Source organism: Oryzias melastigma, linkage group LG1 (genome assembly GCF_002922805.2).
Source record: "Oryzias melastigma strain HK-1 linkage group LG1, ASM292280v2, whole genome shotgun sequence".
Taxonomy (NCBI): domain Eukaryota; kingdom Metazoa; phylum Chordata; class Actinopteri; order Beloniformes; family Adrianichthyidae; genus Oryzias; species Oryzias melastigma.
Genome location: NC_050512.1, coordinates 2,890,106 through 2,905,456, shown reverse-complemented (window position 1 = coordinate 2,905,456; position 15,351 = coordinate 2,890,106). Strand labels below are relative to the sequence as shown.

The window sequence follows — 15,351 nt, the reverse complement described above, 5'->3', positions numbered from 1 at the left end:
TTTTTTACAGATTTCAGAACTTTACATTTAAATTCAGTAACCATTTTCACAGTTTGTCACTTATATTTAATTGAATGTTGTCAGCTTTTTACAGGTTGCCCTTTCAGATAAATCAGACCACACCAGTCATTTTGAGATGTGCCGTGAGAGCAGCTGAGAGAAGCCTCGGATCTTTTATACTCAAAATCAAATTACCACCCCTCTAATAGTGTGCTGATAAGCCCTGTCTTGTTACAGGCACACTGACTTTACCAAAACACTGAAGTTCTTGTGGTACCAGGATGAGAGCAGCAGATCCTTTAAGTCCAACAGGCAGTGAGGTGGAGCCACTACGGATCCCAGTTGTTTGTTCTGTCTTTCCCACAGTCGCTCCACTGGATTGAGATCTGGGCAATTTGCTGACCAAGTCAACACCTCAAACTTTTAGTTGTACTTCTTAAATCTCACTGGAACCATGAATGCTTTCTCCCTTGTGCCAGGGAGCTGTTGAAAGAACCTCCTGCTTCTAAGATGTTTCCAAACATGTTCTGCAACAGTTCAAATATGAGGAGTTGATTTCAATCACAACAGAACACTCTTCTTAGCACATCCTTCCTCTACCAGCTTACTTTGAGTCTCAAAAAGTACGGTTTGCTCTGCCCTTTTTTGAAGGTCAATAAAAATGGGTCTAATGGCAACTATCACAGCAGAAAATATAGCGCTGGTTTGATAAAATCAATCAATCGATTTGAATCGATTCAAGCTTACTAGATCAATAATCGATCTCTAAATGCAAAGAATGATCTGAGCCAAAGTCTGCTAGCTTGATGCTAACATATTATAGAATTTCCTATAAGACGGCTAATGCTAACGCTCGGTCGACCTAAACATAGATGGATGACTAAATGAACTATTCTATAAGTTTACAGGCTGGAATTTTTCAAATTATTTTAAGAAAACATTTTAAAGTAACTATTTGTGGTCTGAAGCACAGTTTTTTTTTCTTCTGAAATAAGGTGTAATGTTGTAATGCGGGCTGCACGGTGGCGCAGTGGTTAGCGCTCTCGCCTCACAGCGAGAAGGCCCCGGTTCAAATCCCGGCTGGGACCCTTCTGTGTGGAGTTTGCATGTTCTCCCCGTGCATGCGTGGGTTTTCACCGGGGACTCCGGCTTCCTCCCACTGTCCAAAAACATGCTCCATAGGTTAATTGGTGACTCTAAATTGCCCCTAGGTGTGAATGTGAGAGTGAATGTGTGTGTGATTGAGGCCCTGAGACAGACTGGCGACCTGTCCAGGGTGTACACCGCCTTCGCCCTTCAGTAGCCGGGATAGGCTCCGGCACCCCCGCGACCCCGAAAGGGGAGAAGCGGTCAAGAAAATGGATGGATGGATGGATGTTGTAATGCGATCGCCACCTAGTGGCCAAAATGAAACACCCTCCAGGAGAAGAACAATTGTAACACTGTATGCCATTAACAATCTCCTTGGTTTATTATTTCACTAATAAGTGTTACAGTGTGTAAACTATTTCATATCAATATAATTAACTTAAAAAAATACATAGATTATTAGTGAATTTCTATTCAAACAAATGTGTAAACCATGTACATATAAAATCAAATCAAGTAGATTGAAAAAAATGAATTATCCGTTCACATAGAATGGAATTTGCGTCAATTTCATGTAGATTGTCTTTTTATTTTACACGCCCTAAAGTCCAGATAGATGTGATGTTTTCAACACAAATTTTAAGCATTCTTTTCTCTCAGTTTTTGTAGATTTGGTCTCAAGACATGTGAATGTAATTAGAAACTACATGTTTTAGCATATTTTTTGTGTCCAAAGTCTAAAAATGTTTTTTTTTAATAAATAGGCATCAATGAGCAAATGTTTTGATGTTACATATATTGTTTGTGTGGAGTACTTTTTATGTTTTATTTAATATATTTTTTTAAGCTTTTCCAAAAATTAATTTAGCTTTTATGTTGTTGTTTTTTGCTGTTTCTTTTTACTGATCCAAAATATGATCCGAACCGTGACCCTAAAACCGTGACCCTAAAACCGTGACCCTAAAACCGTGACCGTGAGTTTTGTGATCCATTCCACCCCTAAAAAATAATACAACAATAAAAAATGTCTTCTTTAACGGTGATTCAAGTTTACATATTTAGACTATACACTTGAAACAATTAGAGTTGGAATATGTAATCATTGTACCATCTAACTATCATTCACAGGTATAGACTCTGCACTGGCTCAGGTCTCATCTCGGTAAATAGAATTAGCTGATCTCATTGTAGAAAAAAAATGGCTTGTAAAGTTCACTTGTGACCTGTTAAATATATGGTTAGGCCGTTGATTTGCTCATTAAGAATTTTAGTCATATTAAATCTAACTACCCAAAGAGAGAGAACTATGAGGCATTAAAGTTTATGGTCTGTTGTTATATGGCTGTGGGGATTAAAAATAACAAATTAGCTCCGTACACCAACAAACACATCACTTATTTAACAGTCCTTGCTAATTAGCATAATTAAAGTCAAAATGAGGAGTGGATAATCCTCAAAGGCACTTTAACACGCGCAGCTTGATGCTATTCAGTTGAAGCTTGTACACTGTATGTGTGGTTGACATTTTTAATAAACTAAATCGCTTTGTGTGCGAGACATTATGATTCAGGGTTCGCTTTGCTGACACCTGTTTGAAAATGATCAAATAACTTTAGTTTAACATAAGTAGTGTATTTGTTCTTGTCTTTTTTATTGTTTGTCTTTTAGCTCTCACACTTAAACAACACTTGATCATTTTAACAAAATAAATATGGAAAAGTTTGAATTGAAGTCATCGGTTAGAAAATGAATGAGTTTGTACTCTTGGACGCAAAAGCAGAAAAAAATAAGACGCTAACTGTATATATAAAAAGGAAACAAAAAAAGCCATGTAATGATATGTAAAGCTGCCAAATATGAAAATTCTATTAGTACCTTTGATCGAAAGGAAATTGAATATTTCACATTTTGACGTTTTTTCCTTAAGAAGGAATATGGGGTGTACAGATCTTTGAGACCCCAATGGTAATGTTGGGCTGTACACTGTTTTTACCCAGCATCCCCTACTCCCTGTTCAGTCAACATTTAGCAGGACTTAGTGGTTTCGTACTGCAAAAGCTGATGTCACAACTGCCCTTACAGGTGGATACAGGCTTTCCACAGGTAAAAAATGGGCATGGCCCGCAGGAAATTTTAAAACCATAGACCAGCCAGAGAGCACGTAAGGTGAAAATGTTCATAAAATGTTTTTTCTACAGGCATGCTGTGGGCCTCAGGTTGTAGTGAACACTGAAGATATACATAAAGGTGATGTAGGTGAGACTCAGGTATAGATTTAGTTAAAGTTTTCTTAACCCTCCCCCAAATCCTGTGCACTTCACAGGGAGTCCATTTATGCTGTTTGAGGATAAGCTGTGTGATATTTGGACGGCCATTGTGTGCTGCCTGGTTGTAGAAATGAGAAAATTAGACAAAGAATAGTTTGTGTGTGCAATCTTACAGGCATCTACGGGCACCTCTGTTATACCCTTTACACCCTGTGCGAGCAGTATTTGTGTAGGTTAGTAGGAGCCAGTGCATGCACCTCACTAATAGCTAGAGGTCACTGTGTAATAATATTAATAGTTGATAAGTATTATTAATTATTGTATAATTAATAGACAATAACTATATAATTAATACTCTATATTTAATAATAATATTTAATGCTATTAGCGTAAAGACACTGTATCCAACAGCATCACCTGTAACTTACTGTGACAGCACAAATGGTTCTGGTACCCCATAAACATGGGGACTTGAACCAGGAGGAGACATGGTTCCAAATTTAAAAATGAATCATAAACATTTCCCTCAAAGCCAGCCATTAAACACACACAGGATAAAAACTACAAGGGGCCTGCTAACAGAAACCTGGTCACTCAGTAACTAAACAAACAAAAACACAGAAAAAGAGGGAACCTCCACCGGCGCACCAGTCACTGTTGTAGATAGGCTCCAAACCAAAAGAGAAGCTTAAAAAAAAGAAACTAAAAGCAACACAGTTAACAAATCCTCCAGTCCAGAGAGCGCCATCACCCTCAAGATATCAACTAAACCAGGTTAATTGTAACAAAAACGAGAACACAGACACATCCACTGTTAACCCACAATAAGCCAGTTCAAGCAATGTAGTCCTGTCAGTCCTTTTACAACACGAGTTCCAAAGGGCCACCAAGTCCCAGAAGCGCCTGCGCAACTGCTTTATCAGCTGCACTGGGAGGATGAGACGACGCTGTCCATACGGCAAGTTAGAACAGATGGGGAGACACGTTGAATTACAGCGACTAGTCCTAACAAAGGCAACGAAACCCATATTACCACGATGGAAATGACTACACCTGTGCAGCAACCTGATTAGCTCATCCTGTCACATCACATTATCCTTTCAAATACTTTTACTATACCCATGACAATCTCATGATTCATTTTCAAGACGTCGCCTAAAGGTGGAAGCATGAGCCACAAAGGAACTGCAAGACACATCTCCCATTAAGGTGCAGCCACACCTGTCTATGACCCTATGACCCTCTATGGGCCCGGCCAACCCTAAAACCCACACCTCCAGTACAGGTCAAACCCCTCATATGGGTGCATGGGACTAATGCTTTACTTCACCCACCAACCTGAATGTCCAATTGACACAAGGAAGGAAGTTGAAGAGGTTATCTGGCTTTTTCTTTTTCGTGATTTTCTTTAGATGGTTTATCATAATTTGAAGTTATCTGTTTTATGGTATGTATGTATGAGGCAATACAGATGATAGAGTTGTCAGCTTATGAACATACAAAAACAAATGAATTAAAAAAAACACAACTCTGTAGAACAATCAGGCTTGACCAAAACTGTTGATCAATCAGTGACACAAGCAGTGAAACAAAGGAGCTCAGGGATCTCTCTAAGCCCATCAGACATGCTGGCTGCAGGCTGTGATGATGAGCTAGCAGTCCACAGCTTATTATTACCTGACTAATTATACCGAGTAGCTCAAGCTGGCAGCTCTGCGCACATATTTATAATCAAAGTGAAATTAAACTATTAACTGAATTAATGGAGCATTGGTGTGTCGTGTCAGCTCACTGGAGGGTGTGTGATGTGTGTATGCTTTTCTTTATTATGTGTGCATATTTTGAATCATGACAGGCTATTTAGAGATTAGAAGACAAACACAAAAGCCAAGAAGACAAGGATGGATGGGAAACACAAGACATAGATGCTATCGTGTATGCATGATTTCACATTCTCTCAATGGTACAACACTACTAACCAGTCAGTGTACCCATGATGAAGTGGTTAAAAAAACTACACGTTTCACATGGGTGGTGATAATGTTATGAACGTTTGTAAAGTAAGCCAGTTTCAAGTTTAGTAATCTTAAAAAAAAAGACAACTGGGAAGAATGTAGCCTGGCAGCTCAGGGTGGTGGTGTGTATATTGGAGGACTCTGGTGGTGAGGAAGATGAAGAGAATAATTGCAGAGCAGAGGACCAAGCGATGAAAGTTGAAAAAATAAGGAATGGACGCAGAGCTGGTTGGCTTCAGCTTACATGATCAGGGAGACTGGTTAGAAGATGCTGTCAATTGAAATGAAAAAAAGAAATAATGAGACCTGGAGGTGGAATAAAGAAGTTCAGGAGTGTGTTAAAGGTAAATGTTAGCCAAAAAAAGTGGGACATTAGAAGGACAGTTGTGTGACACTGGTGACAAACAGACTGACAAAAAGTTTAAAAAATAAGTCTCTGTGGATCATGATGTTTGCAGATGACATTGTGATCAGTAGTGAAACAGGAAGTTAGTGGAGGGACATCTAGAAAGGTGGAGATTTATTTTGGAAAGAAAAAGAATGAAGATCAGCTGCCAAAAAAAAAAAAAAAAACAGTATTTATGTATGTATATGTACGGTCTGGCCTTCAATCAAATTTTAGAACCCTTTGTGGCCCACGAATGGAAAGGTTTCCCCACCCCTGCCTTCGTCACAACTACCCTTTCTGGTGGATACGAGCTGTTTGCAAGTGAGAAATAGGCAACCTGTACCAAGCATGCAGGTGGCCTACACAACATTTTAAGATTGTAGACCACTTGGTGAGTCTGTAGTGTGAAAATGTATGCATTCATTTTTTTTCAATGGGCATTCTATGGGTGAAAGGGGATAGCAAGCACTTAAAAAAACACCCAAAGGTAAGTCAGGGTGAAATAGGTGAGATGTAGGCACATCATAAGGATTTTAGATTTTTTCAAACCTTCAGATTCCACATAGTGCCATTCATTGTGTGCTCCTTAGGCGCCACTTCCACTACTTTTGAGCGCCCTGTGCTCAAAAAGCAGAGTTTGTTAGTGCAAATTTTGTTTACCACCTGCACACCATGTGTGACCGCTTTTGAGCGCTGTCAGAAAGAAACCAGTACATGCGCCTCACTAATGGCTAGAGAGCAGCGTTAGGGCACCATACAACAGCACTCTAAATACATTATAAGTGTAACTCGCATTGTCCTCACAAAAATTTCCCAATACATTTACCACTTGAACAACAATCATACATTTCATTTTCACAATGTCACTCATGGCTGTACGAGCCACAAGGAAACTGAGACACACCTGCACTCCCTTTGAGATGCAGTCGCTCCTGCCTATGACCCTTTACGTGTCGACCTCCATACATGTGCATGTGATTAAGATATTATTTGGTTGGAATTTCAAGCAAAACTCCTAGATTCCTTCCACTTTAACTCTCTTTGTATTAGCCCATAAGTGTTGTAGGGGGTAATTGTGACTAAGTAGATTTGTCTGATAGTAAGATGTTATCTTCAAAAGCATTCCACACTTAAGACACAAGTTGACATGCATGGTTATGCAAACTCTTGTCAAGAGTATATCTTTTCTTTGAACAGGGTTTTCTTGTCTCCCTTGAAGCTTAAAAAAAGACTCAAGAGAAAACTCTCTCATACTTTTGCTGACATTTCTATGACCCAAACAGAGAAAGTCATAAGAGATAATTAAGCAAATGTTGTATCTTGTTGTGCAGCAGATTTAAAACATTTAAGCTTATTTTATTTTATTATTTTTTTCGTAGTTGACCGTAATTCAACTGAAAATGAATTTCGTAATTCACTATATTATATATTTAAAATATAATTTTACTGTGATGAGACCAGGGTTATTGTTTGGTCTGGAGAGGGTGGCACTGAGGAAAAGACAGGAAGCAGAGCTGGAGGTAGCAGAGATGAAGATGCTGAGGTTCTCTTTGGGAGTGACCAGGATAGATAGGATCAGGAATGAATCCATGACATGTTAGAGATTTGGGAGATAATGTCAGAGAGGCCAGATTAAGATGTTTCGGACATGTCCAGAGGAGAGACTGTGAATACATTGGTAGAAGTATGCAAGTGTGAGCCACGGCAGTATTTTTGATAATTTATCAGCCAGCAGAAAATAACACATTTGTATGCATTCTCAAACTAATGTGCAACAACATATGGTACCCAAGCCTATTGTATTTATTTTTGAAATATTCCCTCCCATAGTGCATGTGTTTATATCTGTTCAGCATTGTTTAACCTTTGACACATCACATAGAGAATAAGTCCAGTGTTTGGAAAATCTGTCATCTAATTTTGTGTTTTATGAATCAGAGCATCATTTTTTTTCATCCCATATCTTCTCTATCTGTACAAATATTAACTGTCCATTTAAAGCCTGTCATGTCAAATAAAGAATAAATGATTTTTTTCATTTAAAAAGGTAAAGAGGGAATATAGAGGACATGGAAAAATGATTTCTCCATTCTATTAGATAAACTACTCTCCAATGTCATCACATTTCTCATTTAGAATTCAAACAGAACTGTGGTTAGATCTTAATTTTGTTCAAATTGGGTCAGCAATTCAAATCATCCAGACTAAATAAATAACTAACATAAAACAAATAAATGACTAAAGAAAAGAGGAGGATAAGCGGTAAGTGCAAAGATATCATGAAGGAGGGGAGGGGAGAGGACAGAAGTGTTTAAGGAGATTGATGTTATACAGCAGAGACAGGAAGAATGATGATGACGAGGGTGGCGATGAGAGGGAGACAGACAGTGGGATGTTAGATTGACTTCGGTCCCTAATGAAAATGGCAGCGAACTGCAAACTGTGCATTCAAAGCAGAACACATCCAATAAACGTGAACTAAAGTCTGGATTGTGTGGCTCACTGAGACTTCAAGGGAGTAGAACAGAGGTCAGGGTCAGACATGCTCTTAGCTCGCTTTCCTTGAGAATGACAACATTTTTAGCACAACACAAACCATAAATTCAAATGAACACACCTCTAAATGGAGCTCTGTTTTGAATAATTTATGGAAGTTAGGATTTTGTGTTATAATGGATACAATCCAGTTTCACTTTTGGAGAGACAGAAAGAGAGTAATGAGACACTGTTTGACTGTAAAATGTGGAAGGAAGTTGAACCAAAGCAATGAGGCAATAAAATAGAAGGAAACGACTGTGTGAATACTGAAGGGATTGTAGCCCAGGTGCATATGATCCAGGTGCAAAGCTTCACAATGGGTTGAATGTTGGTTTCAATTTGCCAAAAGGTGTGAGCATATCTCCTTGTTGGTAGAACAGTTTGAATAAGTTACAAGCTGTGAAGAACATAATAAACTACAGTGTTCCTGTGTTCACCTTTCTTTATTCTAACTGGTTTGTCACAAAAACTCTGACAACTCAAGATGCTTGTCCTGATATGTTGAAGAACATAATCGTGGAGCAGGTGTTTATTATTTCAAGAAGGAAGCACGTGCTACTGAAACTCCTCATCTATGTCATAAAGTATGCTGTCACTGTTACACAGTCTTTTGTTCTGAATTAAATAAATAAAAAATATGTTGAGCAATACACCAATGTTCCTTAATAAATGTTTTACAAAGTTTGATCAGAAGTGTTTTTGATGAATATGGATTGGTAACGGATATTCTTCGGCTGTTGGGGTTTTCTCTGTATTCGCGGATTCTGAATATTCGCTGATTTCTCCGGACCCAAACCTCGAATGAGAGGGGAGTACTGTAAACATTAACATGAGAAAAATTGGGAAAAAAAAAAAAAGAAATGTTACTCTCTTAGATTAAGACCTGTAAAAAAATATATAAAAAAAAAAAATCTAAGACAGGATTCAAAACAGTTAAGACCAGACTATTTCAGCATCTGACCTTAAAGATTGAACATTGTGAGCTGCCAGTCTCTTTATGGAGAAAACATGTGAAGATGGTAGCCAGGAGTTTTCAAGTGCTAAAAACACCTTACCCACAGCAGTTATCAGAAACACTAGAGCTCAAGATGAGGCGTGAGACTAAGATGTCTGTAACAGTGTTTGGAGAGCAGCTCAATAGGTAAACTGAGAACCTGGTGTGATTGGAAAGATGTTCACAAATGTCCTGCAGCTTTTGTTTTGGTGCTGCATTCTCTCACTCTGCAACCCTTACTTGCACAAATGGGAGCATCGTGAAAAGCTCCTCAAAAGCATCAAGTCCAAAGAAGTGTTGTCAGGCCACATGTTTGGAGAGTCTTTTAAGGCAATAAATGCTCACAATTATTGAAGAAAAACTCTTCCACTCACTCCAATCATACTTGCCAGCAGTATGTTCATGTTAGAAAGCAAACTCAAATAATTCTGTTCTCCTAACCTTTCTCCTTGCTCTCCCCTCCACAGGACAATCCACTCATCCTTCAGTCAGACAGAAATGTCACCGTCAACGCTAGAAACGACCAAGGAAAGCTGACTGGACAGCTGACTGTGGGTAAGACGCATTTTCCAAAGGTCCCTGCAAGCGTCACTTCTCTCTAAGAAGACGACGTCATTGGCTTTGCTCGTACTTTCTTCCCTGATTGCATTACCCCTCTTTGTGATAACAACGCTAAATGCTCTCCATTCTCAGAAGTGTATTTATTTATTTTTTTACTTCTGAACCATTTTTCTTATTGAATTAGTGAGGCCCTAATGTTTGACAGAAAATGGTGACTCAAAAGAAAAAAGATATGCAACATGACTTATGATTAAGGTCAAGAAAACCTTTTAGAAATGTATTCCGTCTTAATATATATTGAATTGAAACTAGAAAACAAACGTTTATGTTCATGAAGATTTCTTTGATGGAAGGTGCTGTCACATTCCTCACTTTCTTCTTCTACTGAAGGCAGAACAGGGTAAGTGTGAAATGCCAAAATCCAAAAAGGTCTCTATATGTGACACAAAAGAGGCATTGGGCTTTGTTTATATTGTGAGGTAGAGAGAAAAGCTCTAAGAGAGTAATTTTAAATTCAAACAGACAGGTAAGTGCCAGTTAATATGATGAATGCATTATCGTTGGAGTATCCAAATTAAAACAAAAATAGATAAAACAAAATAAAAAATCCAGCAAGCTTAAAAAAGGAATTGTGTGCACTATTTCCTTTTTTTAACAAAAGACAGATTGTCATGAATGTATAGATCTTCTCATTCATTAAATGTCATCATATCACGGCAAGTTACATTATTTCCCCCAGAATCAGATCCAGTCACTTTCTGCCTTTCAATACCGACACATACAAAAGCAGTTTGCCTTAAAAGCTCAATTTTCTTTAGGTGTGCCATTATTGTAACATATTAGCTTTAAAAGAAGTCTGTTATGTCTGTTTACATTCTTTAGAAAGTAATTAGAGAAATGACTGACATGCAGCCAGGACCCTGAAAGGGATATAGAAGGTTAAGAACATGGATGGACTGTTGGATGGATGGTTGGATGGATGGGCAGACAGAAGCATGGATGTTTGGACAGATAGATGGATGGATGGATTGACAGGTGGATATATGGTTGGACGGATGGATGGATTGACAGATGGATAGATGGTTGGACAGATGGACAGTTGGTTGGATGGACGGACAGTTAGTTGGATTGACAGAGGGATAAATGGTTGGAGGGATGGATGATAGATGGACGGATGGGCTGCTGGATGGATGGACGGACAGACAGATGGACATTTGGATGGATGGATGGATTGACAGACGGATAGATGGTTGGACAGATGGATGTTTAGATGGACGGCTGGATGGATGGACGGTTGGTTGGATGTATGTATGGATGGATGGACAGACGGACGACATACAGATGGACATTTGGATGGATGTTGGATGGATGGATGGATGGATGGATGGTTGGTTGGATGGATGAATGGATGTTGGATGGATGGACAGACAGACAGATGGACATTTTTATAGATGGATGGTTGGATGGACAGCTGGATGGATGGATGGATGGACGGACAGAAAGATGGACATTTGGATGGACGGTTGGATGGATGGATGGATGGATGTACGGATGGGCGAACGGATGGATAATATGCACACACATATGTTTTTTGTCATATGAGGCATTTTCAGAGTCAGAGTATTCCCAGCTTTGAGCATAAGGGGAAAGTGAAGAGTAAAGCCAGCTGCTCAGGTCCAGAAAAAAAGGTCATGCGAACTGTCAAGTACAGGGATTTTTTTTATTTATTTTTTATTTGATCTACTACATAATCTACTATACATATTTGGAGGAATTCTACTTTATGTCAACTTGTCCCTTGATAATATTGGGCTACAAGGCCTTTCCTCGCTCATTTCCTTTTGCCAGTAATTAGGTCCACTTCCCCCTGATATCCAGCCGTTTATTGATGCTGTCAGAAACACTTTTGGTTTCAGTCTATGATTTGGTGAAACATTCAGGTCCATTTTGCCCCTTGCAACTGAAATGTGAGTATGCAGTTTGAAATGAAACACGACATGAACATGCACGTTTTACAATACTTAATACATCAATCTAAATGCATCTGTTTGGACACACTTAAATTGATAAATGTAACCGGAAAATGGATTAGGTTGAAAATAATTAATTGAAAATTGTATATAAACCTCTGAAATCTAGATATTTTTGTTTTTAGTATGTTTTAAAAAGGAAACGCAGTACACATCCTTTCTTTGCCGATCAAGCAGCCATGTACAATGTCTTCATTCTCAGTTTTCCCCCCTCTGACACTTTAAAGTTTCCAAATCCCTGACGGGGCACCTCACGCAGCGAGAACTCCCCTAAAGCTGCTTTCCTCACCAACGGAACTGCTTCAGTGTTCGTGTGTGTCTGAATGATTACGTGCTTCTTATGCAGTCAGCAGAATCATTCTGTTCAAAAGCTAGATGGCAAACTGCTACAGCCAACCTCGTCAAGCTGCAGCAGCATGATGTGAAAACTGCTGCAACCCAACCTGCTTGCTCAGATTCAAGCTAGGAGCTGACTGACTAGTGCTTTATTAAAACATCCAGAGACAAAACTTAAACAGAAATCCTTCCTTTCTTGGACATACTTTTTGTTTGTGCATAGCCACATTTGACTATTTTTCTTAGTGGTTTCAATGTGCAAAACTCAGGTAAAAACGAGTTTTTAGCTTGCTTGTTAGGCCTAACGTGGGGATGATGTATCCATCTGTCTGCGTTCTAAGGCCGACCCAGATGGTGTTGATGGCTCCGTGAGGATAACAAAACACGGACTACATGGTGTTTGAAGCTGGAACTCACTGGGGAAACAGCTTGTTTTTGCTTCTCCATAAGGTGCAACACGGTCAGTAAACATTTGGATTAGTACATTAACATATCTAAAGTCAGTAGTGTTGACACCTCAATGTAGAAGTCGGTATTGAATTATGTTGTAATTTAAATATTGCAGAGAAAAAAAAAAAGAAGTTAAGTGACTGGTATAATTGTTAAGTGTTTTGGGGTAAATTTCTTGTTTTTTTTCTTGTTTCTCAGCTGAAAGGTGTTTCTGCATTTAACTTTACAGCAATTGCAACAATAGTAAAAAAGGCCTTTTTGGCTGAAATGGAGGGTAGACATATTTGTTCATATCAGGCAGCAGTGGATGCAGTTTATTAAACAAATTACATAGACAAAAAAATTTTTTGTCTGCACATTTTAACAAAAGCTTTTTGCAACTGTTTTTGCAACATAGAATGAAGGTTTTAATAGAATGAAGGTTTTAAGGTTGTAATTTCATAAAAATTTCTGATAGCGGACAGCTCTGTTTCGCTCTGCTGCCACCGCGGGCGCTCTGCGCTGCCTTGCAGCCTTCAGATCAAAGTTTGTCTTCCGCCTTATTTATTAAAATAAAATATTGCTTTTGTCCAAAAACTACAAATGCAGGCAATATTCGCCCTTTAATTGAATAAAATATCAGTTAACGAACGTAGAAAAAAGTTAAAGTTCATTTTAAACTGAGTTTTATCACATTGATTTCACAGCTGCACAGCAGGACACCTGAGGGCGTCTGTCGGTTCTAGAGGAATAAAACCGTTCCACAGTTACTTTACATAGAAGCTAAATACAAAACATTTATTGTAGCTTCTAACAAGAAACATTGTTGAATAGTTAAACTGTTATTTACCCTATTAATTGTTGGTTAACTACTTGTTAGTCTTTTTTGTGCAACAAAGTAATAAAAAAAGAGCAATGGACGAATATTTGCGACATCCAAGATCACTGATTCGGAATCTTTATAAATATAGTAGAGTGCACTAAAATACTATTCGGGAACGATGTATTTACTGCCCTGAAATGCAGAATAATGTTAGATTTGAAGTTTATGAGCTAAAACAAAGCCGAATGTGCCGTGCTATCGTCACCGGAGGTAAACAGACCTCTGTATTGCTGAAGCTTCCTGTTTTCACAGTAAAACTAGCGAAAGCAGAAGGGCGAATACAATCAACGTAGAACGTAAAGTGATGCAGAATGTTGAGGATGGAAAAACTGTGAGGACCATTCTCAGGTTTTGAAGTTAAAAGATCAAAAACAACAGTGATGTTTATGCTTTTTTGTTGTTTATGTTACTGCTTAACCTAACCAGAAGGCTGACAAAAAAAAGAAAAAGAAAAGAGGAAGTTGACGAACACCATTTCTTTCTATCTACATATTTGTGTTTTTATCAGTTTTGTTGATATTGATCTTCTGTTCTAAATAAAGGTATGAATAAATACATATAATTTTAATTTTCATGTGTCCAGTAAAAAGACACACATATCAAGAAACACTATAAGAAAAAGTAAAAATTGTTGTTTGATTTGTGAACCGTTGAGCTTGATTTGTGAATTGAATCAGATAACGATCCACAGCCCCACTGAGATTGATGTTTGGATGTTATATTATCAATCAGAGAAAATCTGTCCTAAATCAAGACGGATGAAAGAAAAGGCAACATGCAAAAATGAATACAGGTGTAAAATCGTATTCAAATTAAAGAAAAAACAATAACAGTATATCATAAATATATGAAAATAGTAAATGAATATTAGCAGTGCTCAGACTTTTGATATATTTAGTTGATAGAAAAATATCACATATGCCGTCCTTTATCTTAGAAAATAGCAAACAACAATCAATTGTAAAAAAGGTGCCTGGAAATATTGCTTGAGACAACATGGGTCTGACTTTCTATATGAATTCAAACGTTTAGCAGCACTCTATGCCATCAGTTAATCGTACTAGGACAGATCCAACAAACACACCCCCCACACACACTCTTCTCCCCCCTGACGTCTTGAGGGTCTGAGAGCAAGCGTTGGCCTTGAGCTCCTCATCTCGGTTTTATTGCTCTCTTTCTTTCAACCCCAATCCCCTGTCTTCCTCCGGGTTGCTGTCGGCTCATTAAAGTGAGTGAGAACCTGTCATCTTTGTCTCCTGAATGGCCTGCCATAAAGATGATGAGTGAACTTGGAGTTTTGAAGCCGTGCCCTTTCACCCGCCCAGGTGATGATGTTCCGGCATTAAGCAGAGGCTTTTCAGACCACCAACAGCAAAAGAGGAATACGGATGTTTTGTGGACTGCTTTGCTTGAGAGGAAATAAACTGATATGGGGAACTCATCATGAAAACATCAATGAGTGAGTCAAGTCAAACTGTAAGTCGGGGGTGTTAATCTCAATCACACAGGGGTCAAAACCCAAAACACACTTTAGGTCGCGGGCCGAACAGGATAAACATTTATTGAACACTCTAAAACTACATATCTTTAAACTAAACTTTAAAAACCTAACTTTTAACATAGATATATAATAAAACCTGGAAATAAAATCAAATTTGACTTTTTAGTGAAAACAAATCAAATCATTCAATTTTCTTTAATGTGCCTTGCTGTTTGCCTGTTTTACTCGGTTTATCTTTTGTTATTTGACAGAACAGATATCTTTAGCCTCAGTCCGCTTGTCCTTACTGGTGTCATACCGGGGTTGAAATGATTTATCTA

The 15,351-nt window shown here is 38.3% G+C and overlaps 1 protein-coding gene across 1 annotated transcript in view; it reads left to right on the top strand.

Annotated features, from left to right (window-relative positions):
* The window catches only part of LOC112137166 (zeta-sarcoglycan), a gene marked incomplete at its 3' end in the record, with an annotated part of 352,152 nt that overhangs the window by 313,014 nt on the left and 23,787 nt on the right, over positions 1-15,351 (top strand). The window contains 1 exon segment of the mRNA XM_024259329.2: positions 9,759-9,846. Coding sequence (XP_024115097.1) covers positions 9,759-9,846 — 88 coding nt within the window.